General features: G+C 42.6%; 1 protein-coding gene across 1 annotated transcript in view; it reads right to left on the bottom strand.

Moving 5' to 3' along the window:
• Nucleotides 1-767: 767 nt before the first annotated feature.
• LOC135071338 (afadin-like) overlaps nucleotides 768-24,220 on the bottom strand; it is a 61,501-nt gene continuing 38,048 nt past the window's right edge. Inside the window, exons 18-31 of the mRNA XM_063965131.1 lie at nucleotides 21,242-21,401; nucleotides 20,159-20,317; nucleotides 19,565-19,667; nucleotides 18,899-19,105; nucleotides 17,338-17,429; nucleotides 14,272-14,341; nucleotides 14,099-14,189; nucleotides 12,769-12,925; nucleotides 10,252-10,372; nucleotides 9,321-9,716; nucleotides 8,576-8,740; nucleotides 4,125-4,234; nucleotides 3,351-3,486; nucleotides 768-2,317 (exon numbers count right to left, since the gene is read on the bottom strand). Of these exons, the coding sequence (XP_063821201.1) occupies nucleotides 2,273-2,317; nucleotides 3,351-3,486; nucleotides 4,125-4,234; nucleotides 8,576-8,740; nucleotides 9,321-9,716; nucleotides 10,252-10,372; nucleotides 12,769-12,925; nucleotides 14,099-14,189; nucleotides 14,272-14,341; nucleotides 17,338-17,429; nucleotides 18,899-19,105; nucleotides 19,565-19,667; nucleotides 20,159-20,317; nucleotides 21,242-21,401 (2,012 nt within the window). The 3' untranslated portion in view covers nucleotides 768-2,272. The remainder of the gene's footprint in view (nucleotides 2,318-3,350; nucleotides 3,487-4,124; nucleotides 4,235-8,575; nucleotides 8,741-9,320; nucleotides 9,717-10,251; nucleotides 10,373-12,768; nucleotides 12,926-14,098; nucleotides 14,190-14,271; nucleotides 14,342-17,337; nucleotides 17,430-18,898; nucleotides 19,106-19,564; nucleotides 19,668-20,158; nucleotides 20,318-21,241; nucleotides 21,402-24,220) is intronic.

Consider the following 24,220-nt stretch of genomic DNA (forward strand, 5'->3'; position numbering starts at 1 on the left):
CATAATGGCGAGCTTTAAAATATGTTAATTATGGAAGTAGTAATTGTTGCGTACTGTACATTTGTTATAGATTTAGGTATGTATGGTATCCAAAAATAATTTGTGTAAGAAAGTTGAGATTCATATTTTGACAATCGTTCTTTATATTTTAAGAATGAATATGGAATATGGTTAGTTTCTTGTATTATTCAATGTTTTTATTTCCTGTATTTCAATGTTCAGTGAGTGTATGGTTAAAATTAATGTTTTTATAAACTTAGTACAGCACTTGTTGGACAATTCATGAACATCTTCCATAACACGTTCACTTATCTAATGTTAATCAAGGTATCTCGAATATGTTCATTAATTAGGTAGTCACTCCAAATTACGTAAACGAGAAGTACATCTTGGTTGCACTTTAAAGTTTTATATTTATAGGCATAATGTAATATTATATTAATTGTAGTGCACAAATCCACTAATTCCCGACCGCGAGCCGCCGGTAGCGGCGCGCCGCGTCACTAATGTATTGTATTGTGTACATATTGTAACGGTTCTGGTTAATTGTAATGTAAAATACATGTTAACTGAAGATGTTGATAATGTTTTAGAAATCTTTTTAGTGCTTTTTCCTAAAGGTACCTAAAGCCACAAGGCACACGTAATATTAACCTCAGAACAAATATAAACACTGTTAATTGAAAATTTAGTTTTCTTTCTTACCTATTCTTTACCCTTTTGCATACAATTATACAAAAATTGAGGAATTGAATTGAAAAGACACATTCGTAATGTTACTTTATTTATTTGCTCGAAAGATGAAGTACATTAATTAATGTTAATGATGATAAAATGAATCTGTGTATGTATGTAGGCTATTTCAATTACATTTCTAAAGATTACAATTTAAACTATATAACTAATTGTTCATTGAATTGTGATTATATACAATCTTAGCATAAAATAATTAATACTCCATTCTACAAATAAATCTCAATCTTTCGCTAATTGACTATCGTTGGGTCAATACTGAGAACATTAAATCATTCTCAGGAACTAAACTAAGCTACCTGAATAGGCCTCTTTACTCGTCATGATATATTCTTTAAATAAACATGTACATATACAAACAGGTGTACAAAACCGTAACATAATTATATGGATTTTACTACCTACATTATATACAATAATTGGTGCCATAGGTTGCAAATTAACTAACACGAAACGGCCGACAGCCTGACCACCGGGTCGTGACCAGGCGACACATTCGTTCAGCTGCCAATTAATAAGAGATGATCTTCATACTTTGCCACAATGTATACGATTTTGGCACAAATATGTGCTTACATTTATGTAAAAAAAACTTAGTATTTATATACAACAAAGGCGTCACAATGAGTTATTGCTTTCTGTTGGTTCAAAATACAAACATTTAACATCAACATCGTGTTTTACACATAGACTTTACACTGGATGACTCGGAAGAGGATTAGGAATGCTTATAAAATGTAGAAATCGATATAGAATATTCTTTGGAATGTAACGAAGCTTCAGATATAAATATAAATTATGAATGATACGAGCAGCACAGTTTAGGAAACATCAAGGATATGTGAAATTATTCACTAAACATACAAAAGGCACCCACCAGCATGGCCTTCAATATTGGTCCATCGACAATAAATTATATTATTATTAAACATAATAATATCAGTAGGTATTTTAGTCATAATAATGTCATGGCACGTGTGTAAAAGTTTAATAAATCGATCTCGACGTGCCATTGCAACATTAAATATTATAAAACATGACAATCATTGTAAATATTATCTCTTGGGTATAACCAAATAATGGTCTGTAGATATAATCGAATCACAATAAAAGTTGCTCTAGCTGCTAAGGCGACATGATATAAATTTATCTCCAAATTCATAAAAATATTATCGTTCGAAGCAAAGACGCTTAAAAATAGACATTTAAAATTGGTACTATGATCGGTCGAAGGCAATCTTTTGGTCTCGGTACATACATTGATTCATAAAGCTCGATCCCTTTCGTTCGGGGTTCAAACGCAACCGTGATCTCTCGCGTCAGACGCGAGGCTCGCTGACGATAACAGCGAGACAAATGTTTCCTATATTTTTCGTAATTAATTTAATACTGTGATAATGTCGGGAGACTTCGTCGTCAGCTACAATATTAATATCTTACGATTTCTATAATATTTTGAGTGATAATTGTACCATCATTAGTGATGTAGCGATTCGAGTTAAAATATGTCATACGTTGATCAGTGGACCGCATCGATGTCCCGCTGTGCGCGGGATATCTTCACCTGGAACGAATAGACGTGAGTGATGAAACTGTAGTGGTAAGTTTCTTTACTTTAAAGTAATTAAAAAGTTAAGTTAATAATAATAATAAGCACATCGTGTTTTCCTTACAGTTATGATAGGAATCGCAATGCGTTAAACGTTTGCAAAGTATTTACACAAACTTCGGGTTTCTTGGTCCCGGAATATTCTCTTCCAGACTGTCAGAAATCGGGATAATTTGATATCGAATTTAACTAATCAACACAGGTATTGAAAATAAAATAATGTCCAATACAAAATGCGAATATACCCCTGTACTCTAACTATGAAGGGGGTAGATAAAACATTATAGGTGCCATTGACCACTGGGGTGGTAAACGCCATCAATTAGTGCCAACCACCACCCCGGTGGCAAGCTCGAAGGGGGCAGATGAAACTGAATAGGTGCCATTTAGCACCGGGGTGGCAAACGCCACCTTTTAGTGCCAATCACCACCCCGGTGGCAAGCCCGAAAGGGGTAGATGGGAATAAATCGTATTTTTTTATATGTACTCTTAAGTTATAGATCGTTTCATTCACGAAGACGCGCCCATTCTTTTGCTAATGTTTGAGTGTTATCGGTACACGCTAAATTAATTACCCATGAGACTCATGGCATGAGTGCAGTACACTACAATAATGACGCTCGGATCAAACTCCCCGCACCCCGCGCTTCCCTCGACCAAAAATTGGTGGGGCGCGTCTTCTTGGATGAAACGATCTATACCCAGTCAAAGTTCCGAATTAAGAACCAGTACAGGAGGACGCATACATAGTACGCAGAACTGACGGCCGATGGGGCAGCAAGGTTCTGGAATGGAGGCCGCGTACCGGAAAACGCAGCGTATGACGTCCACCCACAAGGTGAGTTGCAATGACATCATAGGGAAGCGCTGGACGCAGGCCGCTACCAATCGATCAACATGGAAAGCATTGGGGGAAGTCTATGTTCAGCAGGGGACGTCCTATGGCTGAAATGATGATGATGATGATAGGAGGTCGGAGGGGCTTACCTTGTCCTTGGGCGTGGAGTGCTCGCCGGACTCGAGCGCGAACATCTTCATCTTCTCCTTGAAGGACAGCTGCTCCGGCACCGGCGCCGCGGGCGCCCGCGCCTGCTGCTCGGCCAGCCGCCGCGCGCGCGGGTCTCTGCCACACAACGCAATAGTGAGCATAAAGGGTGGAAACGATAAGTGATAAAAAAACGTACACGATAAAACGGAACAGTAAAACGGAGACATGTGTGAACCGGCCGTAAAAAGAAGAACTTTTGGCTACTTTGAGTGTCACGAACTATTTGACGCTGACTGTATTAGATCTGATGTTTCTAGTTTCTAAATCGGTATTCGACGTACTCAGTGCCCCGATTGCGCTAATTTTTAACGTCTCCAATTCATTGGCGCTTCTTCGCCAGTTGCGCGAAGAAGCGTATTTTTTTCATTCCAGCTGAGGTGCAAATTCGGTATCGCGGTAAAGTTCACGCGCAAACAAAGACAAAACAACGGATTTAATCACTTTCCATTAAAAAAGTCCGAAAACCTTATTTTTTCACTAAAATACAGCAAATGTTCGTGAAGGCGTTTGAGAAAAAGTAACTTTCTATCAGCTTTTACACAAAGAAGCAGTTGCGTTTTGTTTTCGTTTGAACTAGCTGTCAAAGCAACACCGTGATACGAATTTGTGATTTTCGTTCGTCGTTCAGTTGCGTTGTAGTTGAAAATATTTAGCGCAATCGGGGCAAAGGTCGGTTGTAGAGCGCAACCGTTCCAAAATGGCCGCGAGCTCACCTGTAGACCTCCTGCGCGCCGATGACGCCGGGCGTGTGGCCGGCGGGCGCGGGCGGCGCGGCGGGCGACACGCCCCCTGCCAGCATGCTCTCCGCCTCTTCGATGAAACGCTACGGACGAAATAGTTAATGAAACTTGATGGCATAGGAATATAAAGTATCGTATTTAACCGATTTCAATAAACGATATACGCAGACAAACTTTCAGCTTTTCAGTTTTCACTTGCAAAAGAATTACAGTATTTATATTTTGTACACAGGCCACAGAGGTTCATACAGAATACAAGCCCTTTGACTCGGGCGCTTTACCGACAGCAATCGAGAGTTGGGATCAAATCATATCGAACTATTTATTTCGATCAATTTCGTGTAGCGGAAGCGTTAATTATAGTATCGAATATAATTATTTCCTAAAATGTAGAAACCCGGATCTCAACGCGACATTTATTTATATGAGTTATACAGGGTGGAATTTTGTAATGCCACCTTAATAATAAATGGAAGAAAATAAAGAAAATGGTGTACTAAATACTGTGCAGTATTTAACTGCCTAAATAATAATAAAAACACAGAATGTACTTTTTTAAGTTGCCTCAAGACACTGAGAGGTAAATAAGTAGTTAATATTATTCATGATAATTCATGCTAAATCATGTATTTCCTCCGCCATTTTCCGCCTCACCTCATGTCACGTCAATTTACCGAAGTCAGCCCTATAGCTCGGCGCAGTGCCGATCACTGACGTTTGTCAACAAAATGGTGCTTGACTCTTGAGACAGGCTAAATTACACCATATTGTTAATGACATTGAGCATACATTTTTTTAAATACCTTCGCGAAGTTAAACTTCTGTACGTAGTACCAGGCCTGTTCATCTCCGCGAGTTTGCATGGAAAACAAAACACGCGCGAATACCCCTCCTGAGATACCAAATCGACAGGACAATCACGAGCGAGTATTGACGCACGCACGTATTCTTCACCCATTTGCATTGTAAAGACATTAAACCATAATGTAAAAACGGTGGTGCAATTAATACTGTGCAGTATTTTTTAACTGCCTGAATAATATTAGAAACACAAAATATAATTCATGCTTATTCATGTATTTCCTCCGCCATTTTTCGCAGTTTGGCACCTCACGTCACACATCATTTTACCGAAGTCAGCCCTATGTCTTCGGCGCAGTACCGATCACTGACGTTTGTCAACAAAATGGTGCTCGACTCTTGAGACAAGCTAAATTACACCATATTGTTAACGACATTGAGCAAACATTTTTTTAAATACTTTCGCGAAGAAAATCTTCTGTACGAAGTACTTATTATTATTCTGTGGTAGTACTTATTATTATTTTGTGGTATGGTGGCGAATTTTCAAAAAAAATTATAAAATCTTTAAGTGCAGTTCTCTTTCTTTTCAAAAATAAAGAAATGTTTTTTTCGAGTAAAATTTTCTATCTATAGCCCGACCAGGAACATAAAAACCCTCGCCATGTTGCGGAAAACTAATGGTACTAATTTCTTTTAATGGCAACAGTAACTGAAAACTTCATTGACATGTCACCTTGCATGTCAGTCTATTGCTGTCAAAGTGTAAACAAACTTTATTTTAAATGTGCGCAATTGATTATGTGAATGAAATTGCTAAAATCTTTTTATAGTCGTGAAAGAAAAGTGGTTCACAATGTGTTAAAGTATTTGTCGAAGAGAATACCAAGGGTTCGGACAATATTTTCATTGAATAATTTCCAACAAAGGTTGTCAAATTGACTGACATGTTTATCGTATAGTACAGTCCACTATGAAAATTAGCTGTGGTTTGTTTCAACTACCTATTTTAAAGTTTTTTGTCACTTTGTAAGAGTTGAATTTTATGGAATTGGGAAAAAGTATCGAGTTTGAAGCGTTCATGAGCAGACATTGTAGTTGAATATTCAAGTTCTGAATTTGATTATTGATGAAAAATAAAATAAATCCTACTAGCTTGATTGATGGTTTCATTTAATTTATTTTAACCAGGTTACCTTATAATCTTTTTTCGTTAATTTATGAAAATATCAAATGAGTCCGTAATCCTGAATCCTGATACATAAAATTATAGCCTATTAATTTAACACAGGTACGACTGCACTCAGTGTTGCACTATCAAATGCAATTGGCGCGCCTCTATGCCAGGGTTTTTATGTTCCTGGTCAGGCTATACAGTATTAAGAGTACTTTCCCTCCAGGTGGCATAACAAAATTCCACCCCGTATAATATCATTACTTACGTCGGGATCCTCCCTAATCTGTGAATGCGGCGTTTGCGGCGGGTCGAGCGGCGGCGGCGAGGAGGAGGGCGGCGCGGGCGCGGGCGGCGGGGACGCGGGCGCGGGCCGCTCGTGGAACGACACGCGCTTGTCGCGGCCCGCGCTCACTGGCGACCTACGGAGATTATTCGATGTCAGTATTAAAATGCGAAATGACAGAAAATAACTTTATTTTGGCAACAAACTCAGCCAATAAAAGACATACACAAAAAAATGAACAAAAAAGGTCACCCACTCAGTAACATCTTGTAACTGCCAAGACACTGATTTTCAGTGGGTGGAAAATAGACCGCACATCATTAATTTTATTGTTACACGTACAGAGTATCATCATCATTTCAGCCACATGACATCCACTGCTGAACATCAATGATTTTCATACCTTATTCAATGCTTACATAGTATATCCTACGTCAACTTGCTAATGAGGGCTATCGTTTTATCGCTCATCATCAGTTGGCGCCATTGTAATGTCACTGTCATTCATTTCCTAATGACGAAGACAGTGGTGCGAACTGGTAACCTGCAGCGATAGGAGATGATGATGAGACGTCAAAATGTCTCGGATTATTCCGGCGCGCATCCTAGGCCTAGCTAGAGCAGGGGTGCCCAAACGTTTGACTTGTGAAGTCTACTTATGCTCGAAAATATTTCTTGCGGTCGACTGCAAGGTACAGTTTAGAAGAGTGAAATAAATCATTTTTCATTTTCAATCATTCTGTTCAGTTTATTTAACTCTCGCGGGCTACTAAATTCGTCTTCGCGGTCCACCTCTTGGCCATCATTGGCCTAGAGCAACATTGAGTCACGATGTCCAGACCTTTTTAGTAGCTCCAATCAGTGAGTGGCCTGCGGGAAAGGCTTCAAGTCACCCATTTCTCATGTCATCGTACCACCCGAACATGTTTCAGATTCCATCATTGTTGTACATTCATTAAATCAGCGGCCCTTACCAGTAGTAGCTAACGTCACTCATTTTAGCTCTTAGTTTAGACTGGTAAGGGCAACTGCTAGGATCCATTTATTTTTCACACTTTCGACCCTTGTGGGCGCTGCAGGCTTAAAAGGGGGCGGTAAGAGACCCAGAAAAAAAATCGGGACGTTGTGTAGAGGCTTGGGAGGCGTCATCTACTAGGAGGACTCTTAGACATCGACTGAGCACTCGACTCTCGACTACAAATGGGGGCGCTAAAAAGAATTTTTTCTCAAAGTGGGCAGTAGACAAAATAAGTTTGGGAACCGCTGGTCTAGAGGATGGTGCTACTGTAGGGTAGGGTCATGTCAATCACCAGTGGTGCCAACTGTTAAATATAAAAACGATAGCCCTCATGAATAAATCTTTGCCTACAAAAAGACTAGCTTGGAAATGAATTGGAAACGATTGACGACAAGATTGGTTCAATTTAATGATCATTTTAAAACTGAACTATACTCTGATTTTTAATTCGACGGAATTTTGACATTTCAGAAGTGTTGTCAACATTGAAACATTCCCACTAAGAATGGAGAGCATTTTCACAAATTAAAAAATAATCCTTTCTTGAATTTAAGGTTTCACTTGAAAAACTAAGGCTTAAAAATGTACTGATCCTTTCAAAATGGTCATTTGAATTTTTATTATCATATTTTTGAAGTTACAAAAAAAATTGGGAAATTATTTTTCTATTACTGGACTCCCTGGTCAATAATCCATGGGTTACAAACCTTTTTTATGAAAATCCTTTTGTTAATAAAATTTAGCTTCATAAAATAATCAATTTAACAAGATGCCAATTTTATAATCCAAGTTGATTAAGATGACGATAATGATGATTGATGATTAATACATATTTTCGTTTATGTTAATATGTCGTTTTTCTGTGTTAAAAACACGTTTTTTTCTATTAAGTCTCTAAAATGTACATAATAATTAGAGAACTTTGAATTCACAAAACAAACAATAGTTCATTCTTAAAAGTTGTACTTGATGAAATTTAATTTCATATTATTTATTATTAATTCAAAGCAAAAAAGGCTTATTACATCTGAATTGTCAAAAAATGACAGCTGTCAGAATTCCGTCGAATTAAAAATCGGACTTTAAAAGGCTACTGACTGTGGCTGTGGCGGCAGCAGGTCGGCATGCTGCCTGGTGCGGCCCGCCATGACGGCGAAGGACGAGCCGCGGGCCGGCGGCGCGGGCGGCGCGGCGCCCGGCGACTGCGGGCCGGCGGCCGCGGCGGCAGGAACGATGTGCAGCGCCGACATACTCGCAGACATCTCGGTAGCGCGACGCTCTTCTGATGACGGCTGCGGCGGTTGGACATGCTGTAAGCAGTAATAGAAATTGAAACTTCTTTCCAAAAAAGGATGAATTGGCCGTTTGTAACCTTCTCATATCAAAGCGATTTACAGTAATCAGTTCTTATGAGATGTTACTATATCAATTTCTTAGGAGATACTATTGTCTCTTGACTTAGAAAGCATGCTTGTGTACGAGAACACATGAATTTTTTAATAAAAAATTGGTCCACAGTTTATGGAGTATTCAGTGAACATACATAGAAAAAAAATATATACAGTCGAATATAGAGCTCACAATAATATCACAAGTATGCGTGAAACTCGGTCTAAATTTTGCTGTTGATGAATAATAACATAATGATATTTAAATCTTATTTAGCTTAAATTATATAGAAATTAGAGTTCAAATTCAAAATCCTTCCTGACGCTATAACTCCAGAACGCATGAACCGATTTCCACGGTTTTGCATTCGTTGGAAAGGTCTCGGGCTCCGTGAGGTTTATAGCAAAGAAAATTTAGGAAAATTCAACAAACAAAATTCCACGCGGGCGAAGCCGCGGGCGGAAAGCTAGTTATGTCTAAAAATGTATTGCAGCAACTTACCGCTTCCGTGGCATATCCATTAGACATATCAGTACGATTGGTCTTGAGTATTGATTTAGGCGGATGGGGGTGAACTCTTGGCTCGGGCGACGCCGCCTGAGGAGGCGCCGGTGACGGCTGGTGATGTTGGGGGGGCTGATGATGCTGTGGAGGTGGCTGATGATGTGGCTGGGGTGGCTGATGATGTGGCTGGGGTGGCTGATGATGTGGCTGAGGGGGCTGATGATGCTGTGAAGGGGGCTGATGGTGCTGATGCATTTGTTGAGGCGGCTGATGTAGTTGGAGGGACTGGGGCGGCTGGTGATGTAAAGGCGGAGAAAATGGCGGCTGCGGCCGGGCGGTAGGCTCAGGTGAGTCGCGGTCGTCGTCGGCGACGCCTTCTGTGTTGGCGTCCTCCTGTTATGTAAAAACACGTTATTTAGCTCGGACTTTTAATTTGAGACTTTCATTTTCATTCATAATCATTTATTCATTCATAAACATGAGTATTACAGGATGTCACAAACAAAATATTATTTAATGATTATTGAATTCTAGAAAATGTTACATATTACGGAGACTTATTAAAATTATAGAAGTCAAAGATAGAGGATAGATGGAGACTATAATTTGAAGTCATGTTGCAGTCTTGGGTAAATAGTTATACAGGGTGTTAGGTAAATGGGTATATGAGCCGACACTAGCCCATGTTAACATGGTCATATAAATGGTATGGTGAAGTCAGAAATTTGATATCATAATTTTGTTTTTTTTTAATTTTCATACAAAATTAATTTTATAAAATCCGATTTGTATGAAAATTAAAATAATTAAAATGAAGATATCAATTTTCTGACTTCACCATACCATTTATATGACCATGTTAACATAGGCTAGTGTCGGCTCATATACCCATTTACCTAACACCCTGTATAGTCATTGAGAAATATACCTGGTCCTGCTGCGTGGCGCGGCGCTCGAAGTCTCGCTCGAGCTGCAACGCGCGCAGTTGTTGGTTCTGTACACTGGTGCGCGCCGCACCCAGAGACAGTAGCTGCGCGATCGTTGCGTCCCTGGAAATATACAAATTATTTTATTCGTAGTTGAAACAAACCACAGCTAATTTTCATAGTGGACTACTATACGATAAACATGTCAGTCAATTTGACAACCTTTGTCGGAAACATTATTCAATGAAAATATTGTCCGAACCCTTAGTATTTCTTTTCGACAAATACTTTAACACATTGTAAACCACTTTTCTTTCACGACTATAAAAAGTTTTTAGCAATTCATAAAATCAATTACACACATATAAAATAAAGTTTGTTTACACTTTGACAGCAATAGACAGTTTAATTATTGACATGCAAGGTGACATGTCAATGAATTTTCAGTTACTGTTGCCATTAAAAGAAATTAGTAATATTAGTTTTCCGCAACATGAGGATTTTTAAGTTCCTGTTCGGGCTTTAACCTATGTTTGTGACATTTCAAAGAAAAAACAACTCCTGCAGTGTCTGCAAGTAACTTTATGTCAATCCTTGGGAGGAGGGAGGCCATTATCCAAAAGTGGACGTCATTTGTCCGAAAATGACTTACGAACGAAGGAAACCGCTACCAGAGGGTGAATGAGTCAAGAAGACGTTAGCAATATCTCTCCAGCTCACCTCCGGGCCCTGTTAGCCGTCTGAACTACAGTCGAATTTTTTAGAATTCAGCAGAAACTTAAACAAAAAAAATATTTTTAATCTGTGCCCTAGTGAGGCGACACAACCTCTCGTTAATCGCGAATTGAAATTATTGTAGTACTTACATATCTGTAGAAAGAATCTATAATGCTTTAAAAAGCAGTGCATTAAGTAATTAGTAGTGCATTCAATGAAGAAAAAATACATTGTTGATTAAGACCCATTTAAATCTATTTAAATGCAATCAGGAATAGAAATAATTGAATAATTGAAATAAAATCGATTAGATTAACCGATTATTGTCTATGACATACAAGTTACAACACTGATGTGTCAGAGACAACCAGAGACAACATGGAGATAACACATGATTTTAAACGTCAAGTCAATTTGACAAGTCCCACAAATTTTCATCGTCCCCGTATTTTGCTAAAATAAATTGTTTCAAAGATTAATTTGAAACAGCGATAAGCTCACCTCCGGGCCCTGTTAGCCGTCCGAACTACTCCACCTTGCTAGAGGACGAATGAGTAAAGACGTTATCAATAAGCTCACCTCCGGGCCCTGTTAGCCGTCCGAACTACTCCACCTTGCTAGAGGACGAATGAGTAAAGACGTTATCAATAAGCTCACCTCCGGGCCCTGTTAGCCGTCCGAACTACTCCACCTTGCTAGAGGACGAATGAGTAAAGACGTTATCAATAAGCTCACCTCCGGGCCCTGTTAGCCGTCCGAACTACTCCACCTTGCTATAGGACGAATGAGTAAAGACATTAGCGATAAGCTCACCTCCTGGCCCTGTTAGCCGTCCGAACTACTCCACCTTGCTAGAGGACGAATGAGTAAAGACGTTATCAATAAGCTCACCTCCGGGCCCTGTTAGCCGTCCGAACTACTCCACCTTGCTAGAGGACGAATGAGTAAAGACGTTATCAATAAGCTCACCTCCGGGCCCTGTTAGCCGTCCGAACTACTCCACCTTGCTATAGGACGAATGAATAAAGACATTAGCGATAAGCTCACCTCCGGCACAGAATAAGTAATAGTACAGGTACAGAAGGATTACTCCGCAAGACGATTTAAATAAATGCCAGCCTTGCTACGACGCGATAAAGTGGAATTCAGCTCGCACAGCACTACGTACCTACAATTTTATTCACCTACAAGTTTTGTCTCTTTCTATCGCGTGCCTCTGAACTCTTCTTTACGCTGTTAGGGTTGCTGTCTAGTGAAAAAATAATTAATCTACTTATATGTAATGAGGTACGTATGTAGGTAAGTACGCATTCATTATGGAAAACCTTGGGAAAGGCTTTTGTCCAGCAGTGGACGTCATTTGGCTAAAACGAACGAATGCATTCTGAGCAGTAGTCATGGTAGGTTAGGTTCCTATACTATCCTAAGAATTATTGATTACCTACATGGCAAACCTTTCAGCATCTTTGGGAAGCGAAAAAAAAGATAAATCCGGTAGATTTCTTTTCGAATTTAAACACCCGAACGCCGCACAATATTTCTTTCTCTTTATGTCCATTTTTAAATAATACTTCGATCATAGAATTAGGTACCTACTACAACGCACGCCAGCGTCCTGACGGGCGCGCGCGTGACACTCGACTGATATAATACCCGCCGGCGGGGCGCTTCGCTGTAGGTAATTATCGGATGTACCGCGCGAAGTGAGCCAGGCCTGCCTCCGGGCCCTGTTAGCCGTCCGAACTACTCCACCTTGCTAGAGGACGATGACGAATGAATAAAGACGTTATCAATAAGCTCACCTCCTTGCCCTGTTGGCGGCGCGGCGCGCCTCGGCCTGGCGCTCGCGCTCCTCGCGCTGCCACGGGTTGTGCGCGGGCTGAGCGCGCGCGCCGCCGCCGCCGCCCGCCGGGTACACCGACACCGCCGGCGGCTCCAGCGCGCTCGCCACGTAGCGCTCTACACGACAAAATAAATATGACTCGTTATTTTCAGGATCTTTAGGCTAAGTGCTTGTTCACGTTAACTCGCGGGCGCGGTGACGAAATATCAAACATATGTAGTGATTCCAAGTGTTCACGTACGAAACGCAGGTGCGGTCTAACTAGCGGGCAAGCTAGCGACTGGTGCGCGCGGAGCGCTCGCGGTAATTTCAACGCGTGAAGATGTTCGTGTGTGTTCATGTCAAACTAGCGGCGGCGCGCGCGTTTCACTCGCGACGTCAGGTAAGTTCAACCAGTTTGAACTTGTCGCTAGAAACGATAGTACGTCACACTCGCGCGAACGCCTGGTGGTTAATGTGAACGGGAGCTCGCAACGTTTCCCGCGCCCGCGCGTACCTACGTGAACAAGCACTAAGAACTCATGGCGTGATTTTCACCCGCGCCCGCGGCGGTTGCGGGCCCGCAGCTTCTGTAGAATGCAGATACTTATGTAAAAACAAATGCACAACTCACGACGAGGTTTTCGCCCGCAGCGGGCGCGGTTGTAATCGGGTCCCGCTCGGCGGTTACCGCGCGAAAACCGCTAGATCGGCGGACGACCATTTTGTACCAGTGACTTAGCACGCGCGTGAGTTCTTAGAATAACCGCGCAAATAACCGCACCCGTGAGTTTTGAAATAAAACCGCAATTCCACAACCGCCGCGGGCGCGGGTGAAAATCGCGCCGTGAGCTCTTAGCCTTCAAATAAAACGTTTTGAGCCTAACTTTAGTCGACTGCACACTGAAAATTCGTTGCTAGAAATAAATGACAATAATTTACTAATGGCTAGGGTCTTTGGTATGGGATCTTTCAGACGAAGGACTGACGTTTTCATCTTATTTGAAAGAGCCCTTAGTCTCTACTGCAGAAACATAACCCTATCCAATTTACCAGAGGCAATTGGAGCATTTGACCTAAGCTTCCCACGCTAATCAAACATCGACGAAGCCCGATGTTTCATATTTCTCCCATATACGCCTTTTACAACACCCACGAGAAGACTAAGTTCATTCCGTATCTCATCATTCCGTTCAATTATTAAATATTTAGAACATTTTTCCCGAGTTTAAGTTAACAAAATATTTACAAATGATAAATGAATGCTCATGAACTAAAATAATAAATAAACTGTACAAAAAATCTCTTACCATCTTCCGGTTGGACAGTGCCGGTAGTTTGATTCTGCTGCATTTGTTGGAATTGTTCGTCCAAATCGTTGTCTGATCTTCGAACGTTCTGCTAAAGAAAATAATAAGTTTTTAAATATGGACTTTTAAGTTTTATATTTCCATTGAAATTAAATATAAACAGTTCCACTTACTTGCGGTTTAGGAGCGACAGGCGGTTGCGACCTTTGCGGCGATGGAGGACCAGGCGGGTGCCAGTCGTATCTATCAAATCAAATCAGAAATATGAAAATTAATATAACATTCATTCGGTTCTTGGAAGACATTACTTCGACTTTTGTCACACAGTTGATCAACTTTTTCCACTTTTCGGTTATACATAAAATATCAAATGTTTCCAAATCCGATATTGATGTAGATTGCTACCACATTGACGCAATGTAATATAGCCGTAAATGTTAATGTGGTGAAAATGGCGGTGAAATTACCAGGCCTGTTCATCTCCGCGAGTTTACATCGAAAACAAAACACGCACGATGGCCCACCTACAGGATACTATTCGACAAGGCCTCACATACGAGCGAACATTGACTCACGCACGCGTATTCTTGTGTATGATGGAAGAAAATAAAGAAAATGGTGTACTAAATACTGTGCAGTATTCAGGCCCGCCGCTAGCTGTTTCGTCGCCCGCGTGCAAAACCGATTATGCCGCCCTACGACTACCTACTTAATGAGTTTTGTCAAAAAAAGGCTAATTTAATTGATGTTTTCTCATTTTTCATGCTATGACATATTTTCTTAAACTTAATAGTCCAATCAATTGGTATTTTTTTCCTGCAAAAGGTGGAAAGTAAAATGTTTTAATTTGTATTAAGTATATTTTTATGTATGGGCTAGTTATTTTATTTTATTTATTTTATTTTATTTTATTTTATTTTGTTTGGAAAACATACAGTTATGAAAAAAGTATGTTTTCGAACTCGAGAGGTCAGAGCGTTAGTCACCATCTTGAGTTAAAGGGCCGAACATTAATTATTTTTTACATTTAACGCTTCAATAGTTGACTAAGTATATGAGGAAAATGTCTTTGAGAAGTATAAAGACGATAAAATTTCAATTGTTTAAGTATTTTTATTTATTCTGTACGTCGCGTTGATAAAAAGTTATACAAGGTAGAAAATTTTCATTTGCACAAAAATCATTGTAGTAGCCTCCCCATCCCTCTTGGGTAGAGGGACGGTGCACACGAGTGTGCGATAGCAGGGAGGGTTAGTGGTGGACGTTTCGTGTGCTACTCCCGCTCTAACCGCACTGGAGCAATGAAGGGCGCGGGAGCGACCCGCTCAATTTCCTCTCCCTTACCCAGATGGGCGCTTACCCGCTTTGATCGGGAGATGGCCAAGGAGGCTGCATTCGTATGCGATAGTCACGGACGGTGATATGGCGGCCAACCAATTAAGAAAATCGTTAATTGAGGTGTGTGATGTTAACATGCCTCGATAACGCTACCGCACACCTTGTCGTGCTGTCTACTGGTGGTCGGCTGAACTAGCTGAGCTGCGTTCACTCGTAGCTGGCGTAAACGTTCACGAGACCCGTCATATGGCTTGCCTTTATGAAATCGGAGCCGCCAAAGACCGAGCGAGGGCAGAAATGCTCGCAAGTTTGGACGACGATACTAACTGTGGGAGATTTTATGCTAGAAACCAACTACAGCCTATTGGTCCTCCACTGACTAAAGAGCAGGCTCTGCTAGACAAGGTTTTGCGAGCGCTCTTCCCGAACCAGTTTGCCTTTTTCGCTCTACCATCCATGATAGATTCCCGCAGTGTCAACTCAGCTGTGGAGGGAGCCCCTCTTTGCCTGCCTAGGCCGGATAACTATGCCTGCTGCGCATAGAGTTATTAACCAACCTCTATGCTGCTGCGCAAGGAAGGCCGTCCAGGTAACTCAACATCGGATATGACTGGGTACAAAGCGGCGCCCTCCTCCCGGGCGTAGATGTTATCAGTTATGCAGGTGACACTCGTCACAGCCTGAGGGATTGTATGGACGCGGCCAATTTGGCGACCACTGCCAGTACTTAAATTGCCTGCGCGCGTCTGGAGACTGGAGTGTTTCTCCTAACGCCCATATTATTTTACCGTGGATGGAGTCAGGATAGAAGTTAAGGTTCAGAGCAATTGTCTGGGCCTGATAGTCGGATAGCCGGTGTCAGTTTGACCCTCATTTTGCCATACTGTCATAGCGCCTGCTTAAGGCCGCGGATGCTTTATCGTGGGGGGGTTCGAGAGCCAAATGGCGGCTCCTTTACGCCAGCATTTTGAAAAGCATTGCGCTTTACGGGGCTCTCATATGGGTTGACATTCTCGACAGAAGTCGAGAGGCCCGCTCGAGAAGAGAGGTGGTCCGCCGCGTGGCTCGGAGGACGAGGCGCACGATACCCTCGCAGTGTGTGCGGCGTGGGCTCGAGGCGCTGGGCCGGGACCTCGTGCTGGCTAGCATAGTCAAAGCAATGCTGGACAGTAATGAGGCCTGGGCGGCCATAGCCTCCTTCTGCAAAAACGTCATGTTGCAAAATGAGTCCTCGGAGCGAGAGCACGAGGACGAACCAAACGCGCCCTCACTCCGTCGGCGGCGGAGGGGTCAGAGGAGGGGACAATATGATCGCTTCCTGATTCCCCTCCACGATGATGGTCAGCGGCTGATAGTGTGGGGGTGCCCCCGCCTGCATTGCACACACCATCTCTTCCGTCAGACGGGAACAGCTGCGTGATCCCAGCTGTTCTAAGCGCCCTGAGCTTCTCTTCTCGGAAGCTCTGAGCGCCCGATTTGCCGCCCCCCTGGGCGTGCCGCCCGCGTGCGGTGCACGCATTGCACGCCCGCTTGCGGCGGCCCTGGCAGTATTTAACTGCCTAAATAATAATAAAAACACAGAATGTACTTTTTTAAGTTGCCTCAAGACACTGAGAGGTAAATAAGTAGTTAATATTATTCATAATAATTCATGCTAAATCATGTATTTCCTCCGCCATTTTCCGCAGTTTGGCACCTCACGTCACATCATTTTACCGAAGTCAACCCTATAGCTTCGGCGCAGTGCCGATCACTGACGTTTGTCAACAAAATGGTGCTTGATTCTTGAGACAGGCTAAATTACACCATATTGTTAATGACATTGAGCATTCATTTTTTTTAAATACCTTCGCGAAGTAAAACTTCTGTACGTAGTACTTATTATTATTCTGTGGTATTACCTCGAAGGCTTGGCGTTCTGGTGCGGGTGCGGCGGCGGCGACTGCGGCTGCTGCGGCGCGCCTTGTAAGAGCTGCTGCTGGCTGCCCATCTGCTGGAAACAAACAATGTTATATGTGACGTCACTCATTCCACTGACCGACCCCACCAACCCAATCATTGTTTTTAGGCGGTACAAAGTTCTCCGAGACAAAATTATAATTATAAGAGTATGCATGCAACAATATTAACGTTTCAGTTATTTTCGAACAAATAATTTTTATACAGTAGCCAAATGTCGATAGCCAGTATGACGCTCATTGCGGCGCGCTCGCACTGTACTGCGTCTAAATAACCAATACAGACTCCATTCTACAACTTTACACACGTTATTTATAGACTACTAGGTATATTTTAAAATAAAAATTTAAAAAATCCCGAAGTTTTGTAAAATTCGATTTTAAAACTTTACTTCCGGTTTTCTATGTGAACAAAAAAGAAATTTCAAAGAAGAACGGTCACGCCCCATACAAAAAAAAACCCAGACCCGACAGAAACGAGACATACCTCAGTTTTTTTGTCATGTCTTAATTAGTTAAATTATATATTTTTTATATTCGAAATCCATGTATAACACCAAAATATTACCCTTTGTTTTTGTTCAGGCGTTATACAAAAACTAATACAAAATGCCTATTTATCACCAAAATTGGTAAATGTATGTATCTAAATGACTATTACAGCTGCTATGGAATGTATCTAGCTGACCTGGAGATACAGCCGGATTATACAGGGTGGAAACGAGAAGTTACAAAATCCAAAAATTCTATGTTACCAGCTTCCATAATCTGTAACCTACTGTTTGGTACCATTTGAAAGAGCTCGTGAAGCACTTTCAGAATCAGTAACTAGTTTTTCGATATCTTGTATAGTTTAGAAATAATCGAGTGAGATCACTTATCGTTTCCAACCTGTATAATCCGGCTGTATCTCCAGGTCACCTAGATACATTCCATAGCAGCTGTAATAGACATTTAGGTACATACATTTACCAATTTTGGTGATAAATAGGCATTTTGTATTAGTTTTTGTATTACGCCTGAACAAAAACAAAGGGTTATATTTTGGTGTTATACATAGATTTCGAATATTAAAAATATATAATTTAACTAAATAAGACTAGACAAAAAAACTGAGGTATGTCTCGTTTCTGTCGGGTCTGGGTCACAGATGACCGTTCTTCTTTGTAGTAAATAGTAAGAAACACTGTTATTTATTCTCAAAAGTCCAATAGTTCATTTATTTTTAATCAAATGTAATAATAGCAGTAACAGCTTCCGAAAAATCTGTTCTTAAAATTTTACCAATTTTTTGAACGCTCATAAAAAATAAACTAAGCTTCATAAAAAAATAATAATGATGCACATCCATTCAGGTCATATAGCAGTACATGTAATCTAAATATGAACAAAATTCAAAACCTGACTTGATTTTCGCTGTCCGCTTCGCTTGAAAATGCCCCCCATAAGGTGGTATCAACGAAAAAATAGTGTATTTATTGTCAACATAAGCAACAACATCTACCTGTTGATGGTTATGCTGGTTCATGGGATGTTGGTGACCAGGGTGCTGATTCTGGCCAAGATGCTGGTTCTGGGCGAGGTGTTGATGTGGGGCGGGCGAGTGCTGCAGCTGGCCGGGCTTGAGCGGCAACTGTGCTTGCATCCGCCTAGAAACTTCTTCTGACATCTCTGCTAGCTTCGCCGCGCGCACTGTCATCGTGTTTGGCACCTGGCCAAAGCAAGGTATTGTTTTGTATTAGATAAGAAATGGAAGTGAACCATGAAAATACACTAGGAAAACAATTAGGCTAAGAACTCATGGCGCGATTTTCACCCGCGCCCGCGGCGGTTGCGGGCCCGCAGCTTCTGTAGAATCCAGATACTTATGTAAATACTAATGCACAAACTCACGACGCGGTTTTTGCCCGCAGCGGGCGCGGTTGTAATCGGGTCCCGCTCGGCGGTTTACGCCTGCGCGAACCGCGACCATTTTGTACCATTAACTTTAGAACTCGCGGCGCGATTTAAAATCGCGCCGTGAGTTCTTAGAATAACCGCGCAAATAACCACTCCCGTGAGTTTTGAAATAAAACCGCAATTCCACAACCGCCGCGGGCGCGGGTGAAAATCGCGCCGTGAGTTCTTAACCTTAATGTTCCTTAACTGCTAGGGAAAGAGTTTAACATACCTGTTGGTGCAACGGTGACTCCGGAGCTTGCTCCGCGGCGGCGGCCGAGAAGTGCGCCGATTGAGGACGATTGCTGCCCGTTGAACTACGCAGCGATGACCACCTATCAATTGAACAATTACTTTGTTGGAATGGTATGTATGTAGAGAAGGCTTGTGTAGGGGGGTGAATGAGAACACGGAGTCGACTTTAGACGATACACTTTAAGTTATTTTAGGTTAAGATAGGTTAACGTGTTGTTCACTCTCTACATCTCTATAAACTACTGACTTTACAATGAAATCCCGCCGACCGGCCACCGGCGCGCGGTCCCATCTGGCTACAATACACTACCTAATATGGGCGGTGAGCATACTGTGTGCTGTGTCAGCAGCACCCACAACTTTCGATACTAGTAATATAACATTGTTTTATGTTTTAGAAATGTTTCTTTTTATGCAGCACAAAGCAGGTATTTCACTGTAATCACACTTGATGTTAAGTAAGATGCAGTCTAGGATGGTGCATTTCTGTTTTACCAAACGCATCGCATCTCTACTACAATCTACCGTCAAATCTTGTTCCTCTACACCGGTGGTGAATGACGTAGTTTACCTGTCTTGCAGCGTGTGGTGGTGGGACGCGTGCACAGTGGATAAGTTCTGGTAGAAACCGCCGTCGTGCGGCGCCGATAAGTTGTGGCTGCTGCGCGATTTGTTGGCCCACGCGTTGGGCGACCCAGGCCCCGACGTTTGCGATGGGTTCAACGTTGCACTGCAATGCAAATTGTACTTTGTTATTATTTATTTTATCATCTTATTATATTAGCTGTATGCACATGATATAAATTGTTTTACTGTGTGTGTGTGCTGCTGTGATACTAAACATCGGTGAAAGTTCAGACGAATGAATGAAGTGTGTCTCCAAAGCTTGATTTAGCTTTTTTCTGAGATTGCGGTAGGCAGGATGTTTATTTTAACTTTGTTATAGTGTTACACTATTATTTAACCTACTTTTTCGGTAGGTTGAGTGTACCTGTGTTGTTGATTGTTCTCTCACTTTTGCAGCTGTGCTTTTGGTAGGAGGAGGAATAAAATTGCGATACACGTATCACATCTTTTGTTTCTTTAAAAAAGTAAATTAGGTATGTTCTATTTTTTCATAGAAAGATGGAGTATTTTGTTACCTGTACCATAGGCACATAGTGTTTCAATACCTGTGTTATAGGTATGCGAAGTGTTATCTTACCTGTGCTGCAGATACAGACGACGGCACGTCAAGGTATCAAACACTAGGATTCAGTCCAGGGATTGGGATACAGCTATTATAGGAGCGAATTTGCAATAAAAATGTATAGTTTGATGTCCTGTCGTCTGTATAAGGAGTGTTCCATCACCAGTGCTGTAGGCAGTGGCGGCGTAGCCGGGGCGGTCACCCCCCCCCCCCCCCCCGTCATAAGTCCTAAGGCACCCCCTGATACCCCCCAGGGTTTTGGGGTTACCTACCGATTCGAAGATTGAAAGACAATCGCACCCCCCCTATCATGACATAGACCGCAGATTTGCCATGCAGATGCGCCAGTGAGTACTAATCTGCGCGACTTGTGTCACCCCCTGATGCTTGGCACCCGGGGCGGACCGCCCCCACCGCCCCCCCCTTACGCCGCTACTGGCTGTAGGTATAAAAGTATTCTCTTACCTGTGCTGCAGGTAGGCGGGGTGCGCGTGCGGCGGCTGGGCGGCGTGGTGCAGCGCGGGCGTGCTCTTGCTGGGCTTCACGGGCTCGGCCGCCAGCCGCGACGGTAAGTCCCGCTCCGATAAGCGCCGCGCGCCGCCTACGCCCGACGCGCTGCCGGCTCCTGTACGATGGACAGGTTAGAACAGGCTTTCATGCCATTTAAATACCTCAGCTATAGTCTGGTCTGCGAGCACGTAGAATTTTGTCCAATGACCCCAAGCTACCCTTCCTTATCGCTCGCGCGTAATTATATTGCTGTCGCGACTGTGCGACGGGCGCCTGCAGTGAGTGCGAGCGCGACAGCAACATAATTACGCGCGAGCGATAAGGATGGGTAGCTTGGGGTCATTGGACAAAATTCTACGTGCTCACAGACCGGGCTTTAGACGACTCGCGAAGTTTACTTCAGTTAGAGCAATCGTGTCTCGCTTCGCCCAACTTCCCATTATATTGTTGTCGGTATTGCGACCGAGTCAAAGAGCCGAAAGCGTTTTGAAGTAAAAACAAGTGTGTCTGACTAAAGCCCGGTCTGTGAGCACTAATAATTTTGTCCAATGACCCCAAGCTACCCTTCCTTATCGCTCGCGCGTAATTATATTGCTGTCGCGACTGTGCGACGGGCGCCTGCAGTGAGTGTGCGAGCGCGATAGCAACATAATTACGCGCGAGCGATAAGGAAGGGTAGCTGGACAAAATTCTACTTGCTCACAGACCGGGCTTTAGACGACTCGCGAAGTTTACTTCAGTTTGAGCAATCGTATCTCGCTTCGCCCAACTTCCCATTATATTGTTGTCGGTATTGCGACCGAGTCAAAGAGCCGAAAGCGTTTTGAAGTAAAAACAAGTGTGTCTGACTAAAGCCCGGTCTGTGAGCACTAAGAATTTTGTCCAATGACCCCAAGCTACCCATCCTTATCACTCGCGCGTAATTATGTTGCTGTCGCGCTCGCACACTCACTGCGGGCGCCCGTCGCACAGTCGCGAAATTCTATGCGCTCACAGACCGGGCTTTAGACGACTCGCGAAGTTTACTTCAGTTTGAGCAATCTTATCTCGCTTCGCCCGACTTCCAATTATATTGTTGTCGGTATTGCGACCGAGTCAAAGAGCCGAAAGCGTTTTGAAGTAAAAACAAGTGTGTCTGACTACATTACTTGAATAACTTTGGTAATTCGTCGAAGCACCGAAGCGAGTGGTGTAGCTGAGGTATAAAACAAACCAAAATATACGATAACTTATTGTGCTAACATAAAGCAACAAATAACTAATTACTACCAATATTACAAAAGCTTAAAATTAAGTACTTAAGGCTATAAAGCTACGTTTTCATTTTTTTACGAGTACGTATGTGAATTATTTTCAATGAAGCCCTCGCAGAAACCTGCAGTATGCCAGAGTTTCCTACAGCAATTAGAACGACTACGGTAACCAATAAAGTAGGATCTAAAACTATAAACAAAAAGAAATAGAAATAATAATTTGACTAATTTTCTTTATTAAAATAAATAATTATACAGGAAATAAAAATAGCTCCACTTGCACCTAGTTTGTTATTGTCCAATTTCGTAGGGATTTGGGAAAAGTTTTAAGGCTCAAGTGGAACTCTTAACAAAATGACTAGAAAAGGCGTGATACATTCGCAAATAAAATAACGACCTGTTGAAAAGTACTGTAACTGTGCTGATAAAAAATAAAACGACGTCATGCCTGAAAATAAAAAGTGTGAGTGCGGTTGAACGTACACAGATAACATCGCAAGTGCGGAACTATAACCAGAGTAAATACAAATGAGTAGGTCATCATCATAGAAACGCACCGAGCGCGGTTTGTATGTGAGCGCGTGCCAATACGTTCAGCGTGACAAAATTCAGCGCACCTCATCGCTAATCCACGCTAAATTTAGTTAGTGTGTGCGTGCGCGTATTGGCGCGCTCACATACAAACAGCGCTCGGGCGTTTCTATGAAGATGACCTACTCATTTGTATTTACTCTGCTATAACACACCTATATCATGCGTGGTGTGGGGTCTTACGCGAGGGGGGCGGGGGGCGCAGCGCCGGGCAGCTGTGGTGCAAGCTGCCGCCGGCGCACGCGCTGCGGCCGCGAGCACTGCTGCTGATATTCGGACAGCTCTGCACCACCGTTGAATACGACTCCCGCCGCGATTCTACCTTCGACACGTCGAGAAGAGACACCGACCCTTTCTCCGTCGTCCCCACCACTCTCGGCAATCGACTGTCCGAACTGTCGCTCCGAACCGACTCTTTACTTGTTTTCACTTGTTCAGAGTTCACGCTGGATTGGTTCGACTTCAGTTTGATGTTCTCGAGGGTTATCACCCGCGGCTTCTTGTCAATTATCTCATTAAAAACGAAGCCTGCTGTGCCCTCGGCGTGCTCCTCCGATGGCAGATTAGGTAGTTCGAACTCGTTACCCTGAGCCAATGTGTCCTCGCTCCCTCGCGAGCCATACCTCGACCAGTCTTCCAGTTGAATGAGAATGCTCTTCACTTCATCGTCCGACATTTTCTCCCCTCTCGTGTCGGTGGTATCGGTTTTATTAGACTCATAGTGGATATCCGCTAAACTAGCACTACTTTGTATGTTATCTATAACTTTAAACGACTTTTCGATGCGACCGCTTAAGTTTGGACTAGATTGGCAGTTTCGTTTGTAATTCATGACGCTGTAGCTTAAATTAATATCGTTAAAGTGCTTCGTTAGAGCTTTGACTTTACCGAACGACGGCCTGTACTCGTCCGGCGATTTCCAGGATTTTCTATCGACGCAGTCTAGTATCTGTTTGGCACCGGTCTCGAGCGGCGTCTGCGCCGGGCTTTTGGCTGGCGGAACATTCGACGTATCACCACAGGACTCGGACGTGGAGTAAGTGGACGGACCGTCGGTGTCCTCCGATTTGCTCGAAAACGACTTCGACAT

The sequence above is a fragment of the Ostrinia nubilalis genome, chromosome 4, assembly GCF_963855985.1.
Source record: "Ostrinia nubilalis chromosome 4, ilOstNubi1.1, whole genome shotgun sequence".
In the NCBI taxonomy this organism is placed as follows: domain Eukaryota; kingdom Metazoa; phylum Arthropoda; class Insecta; order Lepidoptera; family Crambidae; genus Ostrinia; species Ostrinia nubilalis.